The sequence below is a fragment of the Macaca thibetana genome, chromosome 14 (assembly GCF_024542745.1).
Source record: "Macaca thibetana thibetana isolate TM-01 chromosome 14, ASM2454274v1, whole genome shotgun sequence".
Classification (NCBI taxonomy): domain Eukaryota; kingdom Metazoa; phylum Chordata; class Mammalia; order Primates; family Cercopithecidae; genus Macaca; species Macaca thibetana.
Genome location: NC_065591.1, coordinates 109,903,686 through 109,925,415, shown reverse-complemented (window position 1 = coordinate 109,925,415; position 21,730 = coordinate 109,903,686). Strand labels below are relative to the sequence as shown.

Here is a 21,730-nt window from a genome sequence, read left to right as displayed (position 1 = left end):
AACAGTTTTCAAAATCCAACAATCACCCGAGTGAAGTCAAAAGGCAGGATTTGTATTATTTCTTGTTTTAGAGGGTAAAAATTTCTGGGGATTTCGTTCTTTTCAAAATGACTTTTTTATGCCCTCCCACCTGCTTTTTGAAATCCACCAACCACAATATTTACCCCATCCCCCTTTTCTCTCCCCCCATCTCTCTCTCTCTCCTTTACACACTCCCTCTCTCTCTCTTTTTAGCAGCAACATACAAGCCGGCCATATTAGAGAGATGGAAATAAAGCTTCCTTAATGTTGCATATGTCTTTGAAGTACATCCGTGCATTTTTTTTTAGCATCCAACCATTCCTCCCCTGTAGTCCTCGCCCCCTCAAATCACCCTCTCCCGTAGCCCACCCGACTAACATCTCAGTCTCTGAAAATGCACAGAGATGCCTGGCTACCTCGCCCTGCCTTCAGTCTCACGGGGCTCAGTCTCTTTTTCTCTTTGGGTAAGTTAGACTCACATCTGCATGCTCCCGAGGGTTCAGAAGTGTAGCCGCAACGTGATGAGGATGGGGGCAGGGGATAGGAAAGAAGACATTGCTAGTGCTTCCCTCTGTGTCCTTGGGAGGGGAGGTGCTGGGGACTGGAAGGGACGTTGCTGGGGAGTGCAGAACCCTGGGACTACTTAGTCACAGAAATGTTGGGTCAGGGGATCTGAGTGTTGCTGGGGGCTGACAGTGGTCAAGGGAGGTGAATCTTCTTTGGATTTCCCCTAAGTGGACCAGTGTGGGGGTGGGGCAGAGAGTGGATTGACCTGCAGTATCTTCAGGGATTTTTTTTTTTTTTTTGTAGCTGCCGCAAATGTGGGGTCCTGGGACTTAATGCTCCCTTAAGGGGCTTCTTTTCGGAACCTTGATCCTGGCGGATTTAGGGTGTTAGGAGAGTGTGCGGGGGAGCTGGTGGCAGAAAGTTGAGTCTGGGTCTGGCTTCCTGGCACTCGGTCTCACTGATCTGTTGGAACGTGTGTGGGAGTAGGTGGGAAGCGGGCTTGGGGAATGATGTCTGGGTTGGGAGGAGACCTGCTGAGGCACACACTGATGGAGAAGGCACCTTTGGCTTGGGCCCGATGGAATGGAGGAGGGGCCAGGTGTAGAGATTCAGGAAAAAATGGAACCCATGGGCTGAGCGAGGTTGCGGCCCTTTAAATCCAGCCTCAGAACTGCCCAGTCCAGTCTTGCAGACTGTCCTGTCAAGTAGCCCCAAATGTTAATTTTGTATTTGACCACTCAGAGACTTCCTGGTGGGGAAGTGGGCTAGAAAGTTATTTGCAAGCCTGCTTTGTAGAGTTTCGTTCTTGCTCCTAAACTTACTTATTGCTGGAGCAGCAACTGAGAGTCAAGTCCAAGGACTTGATGGCAATATTGGCCACCACAAAGCCTCTCTCTCTTTCTGTGGCGTGATGTGCTGGGTTTGGGGTAGGAGTGCTAAACACAGACAGTGCAGAGGCCCTGCCAGCCTGCTTTGCTGAGTTACTTGGCATATTAACATCAGGGCAGGAATGCTATGGAATCTCCGGCAGGACCTGGGTTTCAAGCCACCTTTGTCATTTACGTAATGACCACAGGCTAGTTACTCAACCCCTCTGAGCTTCAGTTCCCTTCTGGGTAAACTAAAGAATGCCTACTGCCTGGCGTGTTTGTGATCCAGGCACGGCAGGAACTTAAGAATGGCTAACGTAAGAATGCTTTTCGTGAGCCCAGGCACTGTGTGTCTTGTTCAGCCCTCACAGCAATCTGAGGTAGATTCTATTATACCTCAGGTTACAGGGAGGAAACAGATGACTACGGTAACGGGTAACGGGTAACGGGAGCTGAGATTTGAACTCCCTGGGTCTGACTTCACCACATTCTCTTAAACGTTGGATTCCACTGCCCCCAATGTTCAAGAAATGGCACTTCTGTATTAACAGTACCTAATTGATCAGTCTCAGGACAGGCTGAAAGAGGGGGAGTTGGGTGAGTGGACTGTTGCAAGGAGCCCCAGATGGAGGACAGGACCCTTCCCTCAGGAGTTAGGAAGTGCTCCCTGCAGGAGAGAAGCCGCCTGGTGAGAGCCATGGCTAAGTAAAGTTAGAAAGGGGGCTCAGTGACCAGGACCCAGAGCCCTGGGCTATGGCAGGGAAGAGGGAGTCTGGGATGAAGAGGTCTGAGTGTTGGGGGTGAGGAGATGGTGGTGGGAGGCAGCGAAAGCTTCTGCAAAGCTGAGTGGGAGAGGACACAGGAATGGGAATCCTGAACTTGAACTTGAATTTGATTGGTGCTGTAATGAGGCATGTCCCTGGCACTCCAATGCTGAGGGCTGAGTTGACAATGGAACTTTGGTGGTGTTGCAGTAGCATCGATCCCCGGGATGGAGGATGCCACAAGTGATGAGGGAGGGGACTCTGTCGGGGCTGGGCTTGTGGGGATGACTATGGAGGTGACCATAAGAGAAGAGGGCCATAAGAGAAAGGGCAGGTGGGCAACCAACTGTACCCACAACAGAAGCACATGAGGCTAGTTTTAGCTAGAAACAATGCAAATGACTGGACTTCCCTCAAGTTTTTCTTGAGACCGTTAACTCCACAGTCACTGGCCTGCTTACCAATGTATGGATTATGTTAGGGGAGGCATAGAAAGTGGAGTCTGGGCTGAGCACGGTGGCTCACACCTGTATCCCAGTGCTTTAGGAGGTTAAGGTGGGAGGATTGCTTAAGGCCAGGAGTTGGAGACTAGCCTGCGCAACATAGCAAGACCCTGTCTCTACAGAAAAAAAAAAAAAAAGAAAGAAAGAAAGAAAAAAGAAAAAAAGAAAAATGAGCCAGGCATGGTGGCGTGTGCCTGTAGTCCTAACTGTTCCAGGATAGGAACAGCTGAGGTAGGAGTATCAAGAGTTCCAGGCTGCAGTGAGCCGTGATCACGCCACTGCACTCCAGCATGCGCAACAGAGCCGAACCCTGTCTCTTAAAGAAAGAAAGAAAGAAAGAGAAAGAAAGTGAAGTCTGGTCCTCACTCTGGCCCACTGCACATACCTGCTGCTTGTGGTGGCAGGGACCCAGACATGGAGAGAAAGCGGTCTCTTCTTCCTTTAGTCGACTTTATTGAGCCCCAGTCTGTGCCACCCACTGTCCTGGGTGCCAGGGATACCAAGATGAATAAGAATCAGTTCCCCGGAGCCTCTTGAGGGAAACAGGCCCATAAACAAATAATAACAAGACAACATTGTATGTATGGTAACAATAATAGCAATAGTGATCATCAGAGTCGCAGCTAACTTTTGTCCGGGCCATGTGCTAGGCACTGTGCTGAACTTCATACAGACAGTAAGTCACTTAATCCTTACAACAGCCCTACGAAGTTGGGCTTATTGTCCCCTATATTACAGATGAGGAAACTGAGGCACTGGGAGGTTAACTATCCTGCCATTCTGCCCCCAAGTCATGTGGAAGAGATAGGAACAGGGCTTGGGTGAGGACAAGGACACTGGGGAAACAGTCACTGAGGCTAATGTGCTGTGAGCTGGGACCTGAAGAATAAGTAGGAGGGCCCCAGGGACAGGAGGGCAAATGAGCTTCCCAACCTGAAGCAAAAATATGTGCAAAGGCATGGAGAAGGGAAGCAAGGTGGTGTTTTCAGAAAAAATCAGAACTGGGGTCACTGGAGTGAAGGAGACCTGGGGGGATGGGGGCTGGCAGGAGATGAGGCTAGGGTATAAGTTGGCCTCAGATGGCAAAGGGCTTGGAAGCTGTGCCCAGGAGCCTGGACTCGATGCTGAAAGCAGTGGGTAGCCGTTGGAGGTTTGGAGGTGAGGAGTGATGAGGGTGGGTTGCTCCTGGCTGCACGAAGATGGGCTAGAGTGGCTGGGGTTGGGGAGGCCCTGGAGCAGGAAGGGTCTGTATGGTACGGCAGTGCAGGTGCGGAGATACGGGCTGGAAGCCACACTCACCTGGGAGGCAGGAGCTGCCCTGGGAGACAGTTCATCTGTTTAGATACTAAAAAAAAAAAAAAAAAAAAAAAAAAAAAAAGAAGGAAATAATTACCTCATAGTTTGCTGTCGGGTGGAAAGAGGAGTGAAGAGATTAACTTCCAGTCTCTGCAAGAGATAGCATTTGGCAGATGAGCAAATTTTCATAGTCACTGCAAGATGGGCTAGTTAGAACAGTGGATGACACGGTGCCTGAGGGCCCAGATGTGCCTTGGAGACAGCAGGGGGCCCGCCACTGCTGAGGTTTTGGATCTAAGATCAGAAGTCACAGCCCGTTGATGATCATTTCCCTTCTGTGAGTTGAAAATCGGAGACACAGGCCCCAGACCTGGTCTCAAATGGGACAACCAGGAAGACTGCGTGCCTCCCTTGTATGGAGGTTCCTTTAAATGCAACCATTCCCTGCTGGCCGGCCTGCCTGGAGTTGGACCTGCCATATAGTCGGCAAGAGATCTGGTACCCCAGATGCCTTGGGATGGGGCTCACTTCCCCACTCAGCTTCAGTGCCTCAACGCTGCCTGGAGCCAGGCAGACTAGCTTCAGATTCTAGCTTCGCCTCTCACTAGCCGTGAACTTGGGTTCGTCTCTTAACTTCTTTGTGCTGCATCTTCCTCATCCGGAATGTGGGAGTGATAACAGGGTTTTGTTAGTATTAAATGAGGTGATATGTGTAGAATGCTTAGACAGTGCCCGGCTCGTTGTAAGCATTTTGTAAGGGTTTGTGGCTGTGAAGTCCTTTCTGTGGCCTTGGCCATGCATTCGGGTGCTCTCCCGAAGCAGGAGAGTTAATCAAGAGACCAGAGTTTTGCTCACAGCTGTGATCTTATTGAGCCATGGCCCCCTCCTTTTTAATGAGGGCCCGGACTGGCGGAAGGTCTGAGGCCCAGCACCCTAAAGCTGCTGGGATTCTGGTAAGGTCACAGGCTCACGTGGGGATCTTGGATGAGGAGCTAGGAACCGTGACTCTGGCCTCAGCTTGTCCCTATTCTCTGCGTGTGGCTCTCATGGCCTCTCTTTCCTCATCGATAAAACAGTAGGGCTAGATCTACGGTTTCTGATCTCAGCTCCAACTCTGGCTCCGGATCCCACGCTCCCTCGCCGGATGGAACTTGACGTTTCACCTCTGTGACCACTAGAGGGCACGCGTGTTCCGCCCGGTACCTTCTGCAGTGCCGCGCTGCAGGGTGGGGAGGGGGAGCCCGCATTGCACCTCTCTGGCTGCCCCAGTCCTGCGGGCCAGAAAAGGCGCCCCCGCACTCCTCTCTACCCTGCCCTCCTCCACGGCAAGGTGCTAGCTCCTTCGAGATGGTGGAGTTCAAGTTCTAATCTGGAGCACTGCCTTGGGCTTGGTGGAGGGGGCGGGCAGAGGCCCGCGCAGGGTCAGCCGGGCTTCACAGAACGCAGACTTTTTGGCCTGAAGAGCCCCTGGGAAGATAATCGACCTCCCAAGGGAAGAGCTAGAGGGGCAGCACATTCCTGGGATGGGAGGTAAGCTCAGGACAAGCACTATCAATGCCTTCCCTCAGAGCTCTGTGCCTCTGCCGATAGAGATGCTGTTGTCATTTTCTGCCCACCTCCTCCCTGGCTGGTGCGGTGCCAGATGCTTTCAGAATGGTGATGAAAGTGCAGGAGATGGAATTGGGCTTTGTTCTTCCTGGCAGGGGCCCACTCATCCTCCCCAGGCCGTACTCCCCTAATGAGCACTTAAACTCACACCTGGAATCCTCAGCCCTGGGCTCCTCCTCTAGAAAACGCAGATGGTGACGCCTGTCTCCCAGCTTGGAGAACAGATGAGGTCCCCATGCCTACCCCTCCATCCAGGGCTGCTTCCAGTTCAGAGAATCTCTGGTTCTTAAGTCCTACCACTTGCCCTGATCACTCGGGCCAGGGGCGGGGCCGGCAGAAGGGTGCTCCAGGCAGATGTTGATGTCCCTGCAGGCTGCAGGGCGGCTGCTTCTGCAGCTTTGTGCAGGAAAAAAAAAAAAAGTTTGAAAAATAGGAGCCCTGCAGGCCTGGGCTGTTTGCCAATTCCTAAGGACTGGCTGGAGGGGACAGTCTCCAAGGTGCCCTCAGGCCAGGCCAGATGCTCCCCTAGAAGCCCTTCCTGTTTGCAAGGCAGAACTTGGGGAGAATTGAGGATAATAGCAGCTACCATTTGCTGAATACTTACTGCTTATTTTCATTATGGAAACAACCCTGGGGGATACGCGTCATCAGCTGCATTTTACAAAGGAGCAGCCCCCACTCTCCCAGCTTCTGATGCTGGAGCTGGGATTGAACCCAAGTCTAGTTGCATCCCCTTGTCTATGCTATTCCCACATCAGCCACTATTGGGCTCGCCTGGACAGCCTCCCAGCACTCCCCAACCCTGCAGGGACCTCCTATCACACTCCAAAGAGGAAACTCCTAATTCCGCATGCTGGCCCACAAAGCCTTTGTGAGCTGGTCCTTGCCTTACTCTCGGACCTCAGGTCTCACCATGCGCCCCCTTGGTCACTCTGCTCCCTCTGCCTCAGGCACACGAAGCTCCTTCCAGTCACTGGGACTTGGCCCCTGGGAGTACCCCTGCCTGGGAACTCGACTCCCTCAAAACTTCAACGGGCTCACTCCCTCACTTCAGGCAGGCACTGCCTGCGTTGTCCCCCTCACAGCAGGCTTCCCTGCCCACCCAACATCAGACAATGCCCCTCTACCTTGCCGCGTGTCTCTAACCTACAACTCCATGATTTTTTTCCTTGTCTACCCTTCTTCCCAGAATATAAGCTTCATGATGCAGTGACTCTGCCTGTCCTGTTCACAGCAGTAACCCTCAGGGCCTAGACTAAGTGCCTGGCACACAGTAGGTGATTTATAAATATTTGGTAAATGAGTGAATGAATGACGCTGAACACTGCTGTTTATCCTCCATAAAGAAAGGGAACCTTCTGAGATAAGGTTCTTGAGGATACGGGCAGAGCATCTTGGAATGAAGGCTAGGGCTCAGGTGAGTCCAGTGAGGTGCCTGGGGCGTGACATTTAAGGAGGTAGTTCCATGACCAGAGAGTGGATGCCCCTTAAGTGTCTTGCCCCAGGCCCCTCGCTCACCTCCCTATAGGCTCTGTCCTGCTTAGAATGTCAGAGTGGGACAGGCCTTTCTCAGCCCCAGCACCAAGGTCTCCTGGCCTACATCTAGTGTTCCTAATAGGACTCCTCCACAGAACCAGCAGCTCCCACCCTGCCCTCCTGTAGCAGCTCCTTGCCGTGGTGTCTCCAGGTCTGACATCTCCAAGAGGGACTCCTGTCCCTGTAGACCCATCAGCTGGTCCTTGGAATGGTGCCTCACCTTCTGGGGCACCTCTTCCCTTCCACAGCTTGTCTGCCCTCTTTCTTGTCTGTCACAAGCCTGAGGAAGGTAGGGGGCTGGGCTGTGCTGGGACACAGCTTTGCTCTGTCCCTGGGATATGGAGAGTGAGGCCTTCCAAATCTCCAGCTGTTCTCAGGCTGCTGCCCTGAGAACAGAACTGCAGGGGAGCCCTCAGTTTCAGCTGGAAGGGCTTTGGCCCAGCAAAGATGGTTCGAAGTGGTGAGAATAAGGGGGAAACTGAGGCAAGCATAGTGAAGCCCCTGTCTGTGGTCTTCTGCTAGCATATGACAGAAGTGGGGCAAGTGTGGTGGGGGCGGGGGTTGCCTAACAGTGGTTCTAGAAAAGGCTTGGGGCCATTTGGCTGCCCCTGGCTTGACAGGTGACGTGATGATTTGGTCTCTCTCCTCCCCTACCTGCTCTGCCACCCCACTTTGCCTCAAAGACCATATCTGGTGCCCCATATGTGCCTGCCCACTCCACGAGTATGGACTGGGGAGGCTGAGTGGGCCCCTGCCAGGAAGAACGAAGCCCAATTCCATGCGGCTTGCACCTGTACTCCCAGCTACTTGGGAGGCTGAGGTGAGAGGATCACCTGAGCCCAGCAGGTTGAGGCTGCGTGAATCATGATTGCGCCACTGCACTCCAGCTTGGGCAACAGAGACCCTGTTGCAAGTAACAATAACTCCCACCTCCTGACTAACTGGCGCTGTCGAGGACCCAGTCCCCTGCCCAGTCCCCTGCCGGTTGCTCTGCTCTGCCTCATCCCCCAACACCCTCAGGCACAGAGGGCTTGCCCCTCCCCAGCCCTTTCAGCCAGACTCCTCACCAGCTTGTGGCTTCGTCTGCAGTGCCACCAGGACGGAGCATGGAGGTCACAGTACCTGCCACCCTCAATGTCCTCAATGGCTCTGATGCCCGCCTGCCCTGCACCTTCAACTCCTGCTACACAGTGAACCACAAACAGTTCTCCCTGAACTGGACTTACCAGGGGTGCAACAACTGCTCCGAGGAGATGGTGAGTCCTGGGCTGAAGGCGGGAGTGGGGGAGGAGGCAGGAGCCCCGCAGCATGAAGGCCCCGTCCCACCATCGGCCCCCGCGCTGGACTAGGCCCCAGAGGACCCTGGGTGGGCTGCGTGCCCTGGAGGCTTTGACACAAGGTGTGCTGCGCACCCTGGTGCCTCCTAGAGGTAACTGCCTCTCTTCCCCAGGAAAAGGGTAGATAGGAAGAGGGGGCATCCTCGCTGTCCTTGTAGTTGCTTGCTCATTCAGCCGCCCAGCTGCCCATCCTGTCCCTCGCTCCATCCCCAGTTCCTCCAGTTCCGCATGAAGATCATTAACCTGAAGCTGGAGCGGTTTCAAGACCGCGTGGAGTTCTCGGGGAACCCCAGCAAGTACGATGTGTCCGTGATGCTGAGAAACGTGCAGCCTGAGGACGAGGGGATTTACAACTGCTACATCATGAACCCCCCCGACCGCCACCGGGGCCATGGCAAGATCCATCTGCAAGTCATCATGGAAGGTGAAGGCTGGGGTGCCAGCTTCGGGGCCCTGACCTTTCCCACCCACCTACTCTGTGCAGCACTTGCTCAGGGCACTTTGGGGAGGCCATGCCTTCCTGAGGGTGGGAGCAACCATTTGTGCTACATAGAAGGAATCCATTTTCTTCCCTCTAGTCCTCAAGAACCTGGGAACATGTCCCAGAGAGTCCTGGTAATGATATAGACTATAATCCCGGTCTTAATGATGGGGCTGGGCGTGATGGCTCACACTTGTAATCACAGCACTTTGGGAGGCTGAGGCAGGCAGATAGCTTGAGCTCAGGAGCTCGAGACCAGCCTGGGCAACATGGCAAAACTCCATCTCTACAGAAAATGCAAAAATTAGCTGGGCATGGTGGCTGGCACCTATACTCCCAGCTACTTGGGGGGCTGAGGTGAGAGGATCACCTGAGCCCAGCAGGTCGAGGCTGCAGCGAATCATGATTGCGCCACTGCACTCCAGCCTGGGCAACAGAGCAAGACCCTGTTTCAGATGACAACAACAACAATAATAATGACGGTGATGATGGCAGCTTTCATTTATTGGGCACCTCTATGTCTCAGTCGTAGGGCTAAGCTCTGTTTATGCACTATTTCATCCTCATGAAAACCTTCGAGGAAGGTATTATTATTAACCCCATTTTACAGGTTAGAAAACTGAGGTTAGAGAAGATAAGTTACTTAAGGTCATGCAATTCATAAGTTGTACAATCAGGACTCAAATTTGGGTCTGGTTTGATCTTAAAGTTCGTGCTCTTAAATACTTCATCACACTACCTCCTCTGGGGCCTTTGGGTGTCCTGGGATTTGAGGGTGGGGGCACTTCAGGGTCAGTCACCTGGATTGCTTTTTGGCTTTGCTAAAGTCCTGTCCGCGGAGGAGAGTAAAGTCAGGGTGGTTCCACGCATGCCATGGGTAGTGGGGTGGTGGGGAGGCCCCTTTCCCAGCCCTGGTGCTCAGTGGCTCTCCTTCCTTTCCAGAGCCCCCTGAGCGGGACTCCACGGTGGCCGTGATTGTGGGTGCCTCTGTCGGGGGCTTCCTGGCTGTGATCATCTTGGTGCTGATGGTGGTCAAATGTGTGAGGAGAAAAAAAGAGCAGAAGCTGAGCACAGACGACCTGAAGACCGAGGAGGAGGGCAAGACGGACGGCGAGGGCAACCCGGATGATGGCGCCAAGTAGTGGGTGGCCGGCCCTGCAGCCTCCTGTGTCCCGTCTCCTCCCCTCTCTGCCCTGTACAGTGACCCTGCCTGCCCGCTCTTGGTGTGCTTCCCGTGACCTAGGACCCCAGGGCCCACCTGGGGCCTCCTGAACCCTCCACTTCGTATCTCCCGCCCTGCACCAAGAGTGACCCACTGTCTTCCATCTGAGAAACCTGCCATGCTCTGGGACATGTGGGCCCTGGGGAGAGGAGAGAAAGGACTCCCACCTGCCAGTCCCTGGGGGAGGCAGGAGGTACGTGTGAGGGTCCCCAGAGAGAAGGGAGTGGGTGGGCAGGGGTGGCGGAGGAGGCCGCCGTCCACCTGCCCAGTGCTTGGCCTGGCAGTGGCTTCAGAGAGGACCTGGCTGGGAGGGAGGGCTTCCCTGTGCTGACAGAGCTCCCTCAGGAGGGCTTGGCCTGGCATGGCTGTGCTCCTCCCCTGCTCCCAGCCCAGAGCAGCCGTCAGGCTGGAGGTGATGATGAGTTCCTGAAGCTTGGAGGGGCATGTTAAAGGGATGACTGTGCATTCCAGGGCACTGAAGGAAAGCCAGGGCTGCAGGCAAAGCTGGACATGTGCCCTGGCCCGGGAGGCCGTATCTGGCCCTCGTTTCCATTGCTAGTGGCCTCCTTGGGGCTCCCGTTGGTTCCTAATCCCTTGGGACTGTGGATGAAGCCAGACAGAAGGGCAGCTCCAGGTAGGGGGTCAGGTTCCACAGAGGGCACCCACCAACAGAGGCCAGTTTCAAAGTCAGCTGAGGGGCTGAGGGGTGGGCCCCATGGTGAACGCAGGTTGCTGCAGGCTCAGACTTCTCCCTGGGGTAACCACCCTCGCCTGGGCAGGGGCAGCCAAGGCTGGGAAATGAGGAGGCCATGCGCGGGGTGGGCCAGCTTTCTTTGGGGCGTCAGTGAGAACTCTCCCAGTTGCCCTCGGTGGGATTTCCACCTGGCTTTTAGCTGCAGAGAGGGAAGGGAAAGTCTGAGGCCAGCATGAGGGCAGGCCTTGGAACCTGAGTCCCCAGTGGCAGCCCTGTCCCATCTGTGGCCACGCTACTCGCTCCTCTCCCAACAACTCCCTTCATAGGGACAAAAATGGCAATTGTAGGCCAGGCACGGTGGCTCACGCCTGTAATCCCAGCACTTTGGGAGGCCGAGGCGAGTGGATCACCTGAGGTCAGGAGTTCAAGACCAGCCTGGCCAACATGGCAAAACCCCATCTCTACTAAAAACACAAAAATTAGCTGGGCATGGTGGCGTGTGCCTGTAATCCCAGCTACTTGGGAGGCTGAGGCAGGAGAATCGCTTGAGCCTGGGAAGCGGAGGTTGCAGTGAACTGAGATTACACCACTGCACTCCAGCTTGGGCGACATAGAGAGACTCCGTCCCCCCAAAAAAAAAAAGAGGGAGCCAACCATCACTGCCATTACACTCACATTCAATGGAAATTGGTTAGGCCTGAGAGAAGGAGCAAGAGACAGAAACACTGACTCTGAGAACACGACCTTGGAAGATCCTGAGATCAACTAGCCAAGTCACTCACTTACAAATGGGGAAACTGAGGTTCCAACTGACAGAAACTGAGGGTCCTGCCCTCTTCTCTGGCTCCTCAGTCTCCAGTTTGAATCAACAGAGCCATTGTTTTCCAGGTGGGAGGGGCCTCTGGGGCCTGGTCCATGATGGGGCGAGGTGGAGGGGTGGGCTCCTCTAGCCCTGCCCCTCTCCCAGGAGCCCAGCCCCTCTGGCCAGGACTGAGGAGGAGTGGAGGGAAGCAGGGAGGGAGGGCTCGAGCATGAAGGGCGCAGCTGCTGGCAAATGCCCCATTCCCTGCCCCAGCACTTCCCAGCCTTTCCAGGAGCTCAGCCCCACCCCTGCTCAGGGAGTCAGGTGCCCAGGGAAGGGGGTGGAGACAGGACCGTGACAGTCTCAGGGACCAGTCCCTGCCTCTGCCCATCAGATGGCCAATTTGGGGAGAGAGCACTATCATCTGGGAGATTCAGCTTAATTCGCTTCAATTCAGCAACCATTTATTGAGGATCTATTACATGCCAGGCACTGTGCCGGGCACTGGGGATATACACAAAGCCATAAGCATTGGGGGCTACCAGGTTGGCACTGTAGGGACCAAGATTAACTTTTTGGTGCATCTAATTCCACCTCTGCAAGACACTGCTTCCAAGGCTACAATTGGGGAAGATGAAGAGATTCTAGAATCTGGGCCCTGGGAAGGGAGATACAGCAGGAAAGAGGGGCGATACAACAGGGTCAAGGGTGCAGAGGCCAGGCAGAGTGGGCACAGAGTGGGGGATGGGCAACCAGCCTGGTAACACCTGGGTGAGGTGAGTGAGTCAAGCCCATCTGGAAATGCTAAACTCATCAGCTCAGTACCTAACTGCCAATCAACACACTGCCAATGTGGGTGGGCTAAGCCACCAGGATGCCTGCAGCAGATGGACACTGCCCATACTCGAGCCAGCCAGCTGGGGGCAGAGAGGTGGGTGGTGGGCACCTCATGCCAGCTGAGACCAAGAGAGGTTGTATACATTTCTGCAGCTTGCAGATTTCATTTTTTGGGTCACTTTTAAAGTGTCCTTCTCTCCCAGGATGAGTGAGGATCTGTGCTGATGTTGGGAACTTATCTTTTTCCAGGATCCATAACATTTAGGGGAATTATTTGCGGGCTTTCCTAGTGTATTCTAAGAAGTTCTAACTCTCCCTCAAGAAGCCTAAGATTTCTGGAGTCTTTTTTCCCTCTGCCCTGACCAGTTGGGGCCCAGGAAAAGCAATGTCTCTTCATGGGCCTCAGGGCCCCGGCAGATGGGGCTGGGTCAGGAGCTATCTCTGTCCCAGGTGCTCAGCCCGCATATGCATTTTCTTCTGGAGCCTCTTAGAATCTCCTCCAGAGGACTCATAGAGCTGCCTCCCCCAGGACGGTGAGGTTGGGAGCAAAATGGGGCTTCTGTAAGTAGAGGTGGAAAACCAGTGAGATGTTTCCACAGCGGCCATTTCTCTACCGTTTCCTAACTTATGCTGACAAGTTTTTCCTCTTCCTACCGTGGGGTTCGAGCCCCACTTCTGGCTGCATGTTCCCACCACCATGCTCTGCTGGTTTCAGTCTGCTGACTTTCTCAACTGCTCCAGCCTCTCCTGCTCTCTCAGAACCTCCCCCTGCTCCCCCTCCCCCCAGTCTGTCTTTTCCTCCTAATTAAGGGCCACTGCAAAGAGAGACGGGCTGGCTAACCCATGGGATTTAGCTTATAAGAACAAAGCACAATTTTTCAGGACTGAAATGCCTTGAGGTGCCTTGGAACTGGCTTTGGAAATAGCTATCTGCCCCCTAGCTATGGACTCTTCACAGTTATTTCCAGTTTATAAAAAGGAAAAGCTGATCGGATCCATATTTCTCTCTGCGTGTCTCCTTGGGAAGGTTGGGCTGGTAAATATTTGCAAGGTCAGGTTAAGCAGACAGACAATTGAAAACACTGGGCAGGTCCAAAAGGATAGTCCCAGGCCATAGGAATGGCTTGGTGCAGTTAACGGGTGATGAAGCAAGAAATCTTCCTTCCTACTTATGTCTTAAGGATGGACAGCCTGTGTCTCTTGCTGTGCCTCTTGCTGGCGTCTTCCTTTATTGAAGCTTGCTGATGCACTGTACATAGTCTCTCTATATAGGTATAGATATATTATATATACAAATATCAAACATCTCACCACACCCACCCCAAAAGTTACACTGTGTGTGTGTGGGGAGGTGTAATCACTTCTCAGTGTTTTGAGTTGATTCACCAAAGGCAAATTTTGGAATGTTCTTGCGCTTTGTGCACTTGGAGGGGAAAACCCAGCTACATATGCACTTTCTCGGTTGTGTGTGCTATAGAGAGGTTGGAAGGGGTGGTTGGAAGGGGAGAGAAACTGAGATGGCCCTCTATGACCCGACTGCTGGGATGTATCTGCTTTTGGGAGCAGACTGAGTTTCTTTTGCAATTTGTCTTATTGTTTGGGTCTACTGGCGACAATAAACTGTCTCCCCTGAAAATCCCTCGAGTGTGGCTTTATTCAGGGGTTCAGGGCAGGGTAGGCCGAAGCTTTGCCAGGATCTTAACTGGAACCCTAGGTGCTCCTTGCCTGGTAATCCCATTGGTGCTGCCAGATCTCCAGCATCTGAGGGCCTCAACGCCCCTGCCTCACAAGGGGAATGTTGTCTAACCCACACTTATCCCCCCACAGATGTTTCATCCCTTTGCCTTCCCCAGCCCCCTGGGGACTCTGCCCACCCCGAGACAGGGTAACTGAACACCTACTTCTTGGAGGGCTCTCGATTATTTTGGGGATGAAGACAACCCTGGAAGCTCTCACGGCTGACTGTCATGCGGATGTTGCCTGTTCTTTGCACGGGCAGACAGGCCATCCTTCCTGCTCTGTTCCCCAAAGGTGCTGGATTAGACATTTCTTTTGCCTCCTCTGGACTCAGGAAGAATAGATGACAGCTGGTCAGAGTCTGCCCTCATGCAATTCATGGAGAAGGGTGGCTGTGGGAAGGTTCAGGTGGCTCATGTCCCATCTACATACTGCTGGATCCTATTTACATGTGCCAAAGCAGCCCTAAGAAGTTTAGGACCAAAGGCGACCTCCTGGCTAGGGGCTCCACTGTCCAAGACAGGCCTTTTTTTCCCTCCCTTGCTCTCCATTCTTCTGTCTCTTTGCATCTCTCCTTCCCTCCCTTGCACCTCTCTCTCTCTCTCTCCTAGGAGGCTTACCAGGCTTATCTTCCTCTTCCTACCCTGAGGTTCGAGCCCCACTTCTGGCTGCATGTTCCCACCACCACACTCTGCTAGTTTCTCAACCGCTCTAGCCTCTCCTGCTCTCTCAGAACCTCCCCCCGCCTCCCCGCCCCCATCTGTCTCTTCCTCCTAATTAAGGGCCACTGCAAAGAGAGACAGGCTGGCTAACCCTTTTCAGCAAGAAAAACCTCAACTCGCTGAATGGCAAAGACATACTTAGGTAGTTGGTTCCTACTTTTCTCTTGGTTTCTGTCTCATTCCTGTCTGCTCCCTGGTGATCCAGAGACCCTCACCAGTGGTTAGTAGTTAGGAATACGCCAAGAGGACCTTGATATTGGTAGTTCTAATGGTTTAAAGGATGACAGCTGCCATTTGGGAGAGAAGTCAGACCGGAGGGGGCAGCGTTAAACAAAGGTGGCTGGTATTCAACAGCACCAAAGTTCCCTTGGTTTAAAAGAATGTCTATCCCTGGAGCCTGAGTCCTTCCACGAATGGGGTGTTGGCGGGGAGGGTGCTTCTCTACTTAACAGATAGGAACATCTGGGCAAGGGACATGGACTGAGCTGCAGAAGGCACCAGGGATTCTGGTTGGTTCCTTCCAGGATGGACACAGGCCCCTGATATTCAGCCAGGCCAGCAGCATCTTCCTCACTGGGCTTTTCTCCCAAACACTTGGTTTTGGGGACCAGGTGGCAAAGGGACTAGGAACAGTTTGCCCCAACAGATTGAGAGTTCTTCCTATGGGCAAAGAAAAGGGAGCAAGGCCCTGGGGAAGAGGGCCTTGGAAGTCACAAACTGAGTCTGGTTTCTGGGAAGGCTGGATTTGGTTCAGGCAGCTCCCCTAAATTTGGGTTCTTTGGCCCGGCCTGCCTGGGGCAGGGTGGATTAATTTCGATTGCAGAATGAGCTGCCTTGGTCGGGGAAGGGATAGCTCCTACCCTGGTGCTCAAAATGATTGGTGTCCTGTGCCCCTCAATTGAGATGGAGATACCCATCCAAGAGCCTCCTAGTTCCCACTGGACACCCCATGCGTGGGATATCCCAGGGGGATAGCCATCGGCCTGCCCATGGACGGTTGCTAGGGAATAGGAATCTGGGTCAAAAGGAGTAGGGGTGACAGAGTAGACCTTTGCAACAGCAGAGATGGGAGGGCCCCCAGGAATACCTGTCAAGGCTCTTCATTATTCTAAAGGGGAAACTGAGGACCAGAACAGAGAAGTGACATGCTTAAGGCGACATGATGAGTCAAGCACAGACAGAGTCTGGCACTGGGTTCCGAGTCCACTGTGCTTCCTGCAGTCCACAGGTGCTGCACCTAGTGCTTGACACAACAGCACACACCAGCCCAGGCCCCTCCCCTGCTCTCCCCAGCTTGGCCTGAGTTGGTGCAGAAGAGGCACTCATGCTTCCTTAAGGGCCCAGTTTTCAAAGCTGAGGTTCAGAGAGGGAACATGATTTGCCCAGTCATACAGTTGGCTAATGAGTGAGCCTTGGATAGAACCCAAGTCTCTCTTCCCCCAGTAAATGCCTTCCCTAGGCTGACCTGATGTCCCTGGGCAAATAGGCTCATGTCCTTTGGCACTAGTTTCCGGAGTTCCGTTCCCATCCCCCATCAGCATGACGTGCCTCATGTCAGTTTGCATAGGGGCCCTTCTTAGGTTACCTATCTCCCTTCCATCTTGCAAGGGTGGAAGGTAGTATCAAAACATCTTCAGGTGACAGGAGCCTGGGATAGTGTCTGGTGGGGTGCAGGCTGGGCAACTGGACACAGGACAGGAGGACAGGCCCCCACTAGGTCTCCTGGCCTTCTTCATTGGCTTTTTGGGGGCTCAGAAGGTCTGCGCAGGAAGAGCTCTGCAGGAACCCTTCTCAGAGAGCCCTAGTAGCACTGCTGCCCCCCACTCTTCCTACAGAATCTCACGCCAAAACCCACCATATTTCAGTCATTCCTGGCTGCCTGCTACCAGGCTGATGTCCAGAGTGCCAGCTACTTCTTAGGACAGGCTCCAGCAACCCAGTGGATGAGGGCTCCGGAGGGCCTGGGGAAGGAAGCCCCGCTGAGAACCACATCCTGGCATCCTGACACGGCACACGGATGTGGTGGGGGGCGGTTAGTGGAGCCTAGCCTAGGAGAAAAGGGAGCAAGGCCCTGGGGAAGAGGTGATGGGAATAGACGAGTTGGGATGGGGGAGTTGGTGGCCTGATTTGGCAACTTTTTCTTTTCTCTGGCAATAATGACCTCGAGGTCTAGGAGGTGCTGGGGAAGGAGGGGCAAGTGGGTGCCAGGCACTCAGCCTGGCTACTTGGGATTCCATGGGAGGGGTTTTCCCCTATGGCCCTGGCAAAGTCACCTCTATCCCAACCACAGTTGCCTCTGCTTCTCAAGTGGGATTCTCAGTAAACAGGTGGCAAAGGGACTAGGAACAGTTTGCCCCAACAGATTGACAGTTCTTCCTGTGGGCAAAGAGGCAGAAGAGGAGGGTGTGTTTAGCCAGGAAGGGCAGTGTGCATCAGAGCTATTGACCGATAGAGTGGCCCAGGCTGTAGCCTCAGGGACAGGGATTAGACTTGTCCCATTCTGTCCCAAGGCAAGACATTAGGACTGGCAGGGAGAGACAGATACTGATCCAATGTAAATCAGAGCTGTGCAGGGGGTTGAGTTTTTGAGGTAATGAGATCCCCATCCCGGAAGGTATGTAAGCATAACTTGGGGGTGTTGTTGGGAAGATTCATATATCAGGTCATACTTTTAGATAGCCTTTAAGTTTACTGATAATGGCCCTCTGCATTCCTCATTTTAGGACTCAAATGATAGAAGTGGGATAGAAGTCTTGCTTGCCTGAAGATACGTATAACACATACACCGGCAAACATGCACACGTGTCTGGCCCTCTGCCTTCTTACTCAGTTGTGGTTTTCCCCAGGTCCCCTCTATACCCCTGTACCACTTTACCTGGTTCTTCTGTATCTGATTTATCCGTGGTGGGGATGTGGGGGGTGTGGGCAAACCTCTATGTACAGTGAGAAATACGCTGGGAGAGGGTGGGAAATTTGAAGCCAGGTGACCTTGGGGAGCTTCTTTCCAAAGATGAGGCCAAGTCTAACTTGCCTTCCTAGGCCCACTAGCCAGGTCAGAAATTCCCGTCTTTCCAGTCAAGACTGTAGATGGACGATACAAGTCCTCCCTGCCTCCCTCTCCCTGAGTGCCCCCAGCTTGGCCAAATCTGTCAACATCTCCCTCAACTCCCCCATAGCACGCTTATACCCGGAGGCTGTCCACGGGAGCTGAGCCTGCTGGAAGGGCTAAGGGGTGGATTTCATGGCCATCTTGAACTTTAAGGGCATTGAGGGAGGAAGGTATGGGACTCTTGGCTAGATCAATAAGAAGAGCCACTATTTACCGAGTACCTACTCTGTGCCTGGTGCTGACCTAGGTATTCGATGTACATCAGCTTACTTCATCCTCAGGGCAACATCCCACCCAAATGCATTCTTTTCTCATTTTTACAAATGAGGAAACAAAGTTCTGTGGTGTTATAAGTATGTGTACAAACAAGGTGGCATAGCTAGGAAACAGCAGAGCCAAATTCACGCTCAGGGCCTGGTGAGGCCAAAGCTATCACATGACATCAGGAGAAAGGATGGTGAACTGGGCTCTTACAGACCAAGCACTTGGGGGTGGGGGAAGGGTGGCTTGGAGCCAACCCTAAAATGACCATGGGCAACAACATAAGGGCAACACTGTGAACAGAGGCCATGCTTTCCCGGTGGGCCTCTCCTGCCCACCCCTACATGGCCCAGCCCTTGGCCCCACAGCTCTGTGCAAACAGCCACAGCATCTGCTGGCCACCTTCTCCTCTCCTGGCTTCTGGCTCCACTCCCTTCCTGCCAAAAGCCTGTGTATCCTCTGCTTCACCTACTGGGCAATTGTCTCCCTGTCCCCACCCTTCCCCTTCAGCCTGAGCCACATTCCAAATTCTTTAAGTTGCCCTCGACTCAGGAATTCTCTCCTCTGCTCCCAGACCTCCTCTCTTCCTCTCATCTGCCCCCCACCATCTCTGCCACATTTCCTCTTCTGGTCCACATCCTCCCTCTCCCTCACTTTGCAAGACCCACTGCTCCCACACTAAATGCTCCTAATGCATGAAGCCAGAGCATCTGGGGAGTCCTGCCAGGTACTCCGTGCTATGCTATGCTTCTGGCTTGCTCAGTCTGTCTCAGGTGCCCATTTCAGACCCAGCCAGGAGGGTATCTGGCTATTCAGCTGACAAGGCAGTCCTGCGAGAGACAGGCTGCAATGGATGACAAACCTTCCCAAAGCCTCCAGTTCCCAGCCCTCCCGAGTCACCGTCCTCCCTTGATGGACAGGCAGGGGGCCATGGTGACCCATGAAGTAGAGAGAGAAATATAGCTTTGGGGTGCTGGGTAGGGTGGTTGACACCCTGCCCGGGGGCTTCAAACCCCACCCCAGTGTGGCCTATAGTAAAGAGATGTCCAGGACTCACCCCGTCTCGGAGCTACTGCAAGGGCAGCACATGCCTGCTCCCGGAAGTGGGCGCACACCCTCTCCAGCTCGGGACTGGCCGGTGAGCATCCCTCTGGTCAGGATATTCCAGCTCCCTCCTCCCTCTGCCCTCCTCCTTCCAATGAGCTCATCTGTCTGGGGCTCCTTACCCACCTTAGCCTGAAAGGATGTTTGGACAGAACCTGGCAGAAAACAGAAACAGAGGAAGGGAGGGATTGAGGAGGTGGCTTCCTACCTGCCTCTGCCCAGAGCCCCTAGAAAGCAGAGGAGTGAGAAGAAGCGATCCACTCTCCTCGGGAGAAGGGTTCAGAAAGAGTTTGTCTTTACTCCAACTCGCTGGTGTGAGGTGGACTCTGTGTGGTGTTCCTTGCTGGACTGCTAAGCCTCGTGCCTGTGGGTTGGTTTGGTGCATGCTGTCCTGTTAACCCCCTCGGCACCTGCCAAACTTCAGTGGATGCTGAGACTCTGGCTGGGGCCAAGCTGGTGCTCTGAGCTGGAGGAAGGGAGTGGTGAGTAGGGAGGGGTAGAGGGCAGACCTTGGTGCAGCAGAAGGAAGCCTCCAAAAGTTTGTCCAGGTAGCGTCACCTAACCCCAACCCAAGTGGCAGAAGGATTTGCGCACATTTAACTTTAAGTTAGTGCAAGTAGAGAGAATCTCCTGCCTGCAGTTTCCCCATCCTGAGACGGGGGCTCTGGTTACAACCAGGGAGTAGCTCGGGGAAGGAGAGGGGCAGATGCATCTTGGTGTTGATCTGGAGAGGAGCTGTGGGGGGGGGTGTGTGGTGGGGGAGGCGGGCTCCCTGCAGAGCCCGTTGTCCTCCAGCTCCAAGAGCCGAGTCAGCGCTGCGCTGAGCTCCCTCTGTTACCTGCAGTGCCCCGGCAGGAGCGCGAGGGTTTATGGGGGAAGAGGAGGGAGAGGGAGGCGGGCGGGCAAGGGCAATAGGGGAGCCAGAGTAGGAGGAGGCTCCCTGCCAGGCTCTTGTTACTTAGGAGGAGCTCCTCTCAAAATAGCGCTGGAGACCTCCTTGGAGCTCTCTGTTGCCCTTCCTCCTCTGCACAGGGTCTCGATGGCTGTCTGAGAACTGACAGGGGAGGAAGCACTTTCCATGTACCCACCCTGATCATCTGTACAAGGTGATCCCGCTCCAGGGGTGAATGCCTTCCAGTGTAAGGGCAGCTCTGGAGGCTGGCAGCTGGAGCTCGGCCCATTCCTGCCCACCCGACTTCCCCTAGGGCATGCTGATTCCTCTCTAGGCTGGCCCTCCTGGAAAACAGGCACCCACCCTCCTTCCTAGCTCAGATTCAGCTCCCTAGGAGGGCAGGGGAGAGGAGACCAGCTGAGTCAGTTGCTTGGTCTCTGAGGATTTTTGTTGGGCTTACTGCTTCAAAGAACCCTACGTGAATCCCCAAGGAAACAATCTCCTTCCCCTTAAATCTAGGCCTTGTCTCCTGCAGCCTGAGAGCGGGCAGTTCTCTGACAACTCTGTGGCACAGGGCCCAATCCGCCTCTGCATCTTTGAAAACTGGCTCTTCAATGTATTTCTGAGCTAGGCCACCCAAGAGCTGTGTGTGCATTACCCCATCACCAGGAATCGGGCTTGTCTGACCGTGGCTGGGGACTGTGTCCCCAGATACCACCCCTGCCCTCCCCCAAGGGACTTCCAGCAGAAGGGACAGGAGCCAAGGTGTGGTATCTGTTTCTTCCTGTCCCTATCCAGTGACTGGGGACTCTTGAGCTGGGTGAGGAGGCACTAAATCAGGGAGGGCCCTGGAAAAGATAGTTTTAAAAGGTAAGAGAGAAGGAGCTCTGACCTTTTGACACCCTCTCCCCTGGCATCCTCAGTAGGAGCCTCTGAGTTAGATCGATGGGCTGGGTTTTTGAGAATTTTTGAGGAAAGTGCTCTATAAATGTAAAAATCCTCTAGCCCTTAAGCTAATGCATTTCCCAAGCACTCTTTCTGCCCAGCTGCGGAGCCCTCCTGGAGTTCTTTAGAGGAAAGCTGGGGGTGTGGATTGGGGAAATCAAGTAATGGGGGAGGTGCTAACCCTGACTTTAGCAGTAACTTTCTAGGTGACCTCGGGTTACGCATTCTACCTCTCTGAGCCTCTTTCTTCCTCCCTAAGGCATGGGGATTGCCTATGGACCCTTCAAACTACGAATTGGTGAGGTAGCAGTGAGGCAGCAGGGAAGGTGGGGAGAGGGCACTGAGGACACTGGTCACCTTTTCCTGTCACCAGGATCTAAAGATAATCCTGCAGCTCTGTCCTTCTCCTCCCCCTGCTCTGGGCAGGGGTCACTTTCCTTCCCTTTGGCTCACCGCCTCTCTCACGTCAGGCTAGAGCTCTGA

The 21,730-nt window shown here is 53.9% G+C and overlaps 2 protein-coding genes across 2 annotated transcripts in view; one reads left to right on the top strand and one right to left on the bottom strand.

The window, feature by feature from the left end:
* The window catches only part of ATP5MG (ATP synthase membrane subunit g), a 249,536-nt gene extending 234,574 nt beyond the window's left edge, over window positions 1-14,962 (bottom strand). Inside the window, exon 1 of the mRNA XM_050758469.1 lies at window positions 14,953-14,962. The gene's annotated coding sequence lies outside the window, so the exon portion shown is untranslated. The remainder of the gene's footprint in view (window positions 1-14,952) is intronic.
* Window positions 171-14,113, top strand: SCN2B (sodium voltage-gated channel beta subunit 2). The gene is made up of 4 exons (XM_050758451.1): window positions 171-485; window positions 8,194-8,360; window positions 8,655-8,865; window positions 9,865-14,113. The coding sequence occupies exons 1-4, from the start codon at window positions 416-418 to the stop codon at window positions 10,062-10,064; spliced, it is 648 nt and encodes a 215-aa protein (XP_050614408.1). The 5' UTR covers window positions 171-415; the 3' UTR covers window positions 10,065-14,113.
* Window positions 14,963-21,730: the final 6,768 nt, after the last annotated feature.

Excerpts from the sequence above, each read along its gene's own strand:
- SCN2B (XM_050758451.1), top strand. The coding sequence starts at position 416 with ATGCACAGAGATGCCTGGCTACCTCGCCCTGCCTTCAGTCTCACGGGG. Across the intron at positions 486-8,193 it reads CAGTCTCTTTTTCTCTTTGG|TGCCACCAGGACGGAGCATG; the intron begins GTAAGTTAGACT and ends CTTCGTCTGCAG. Across the intron at positions 8,361-8,654 it reads ACAACTGCTCCGAGGAGATG|TTCCTCCAGTTCCGCATGAA; the intron begins GTGAGTCCTGGG and ends CTCCATCCCCAG.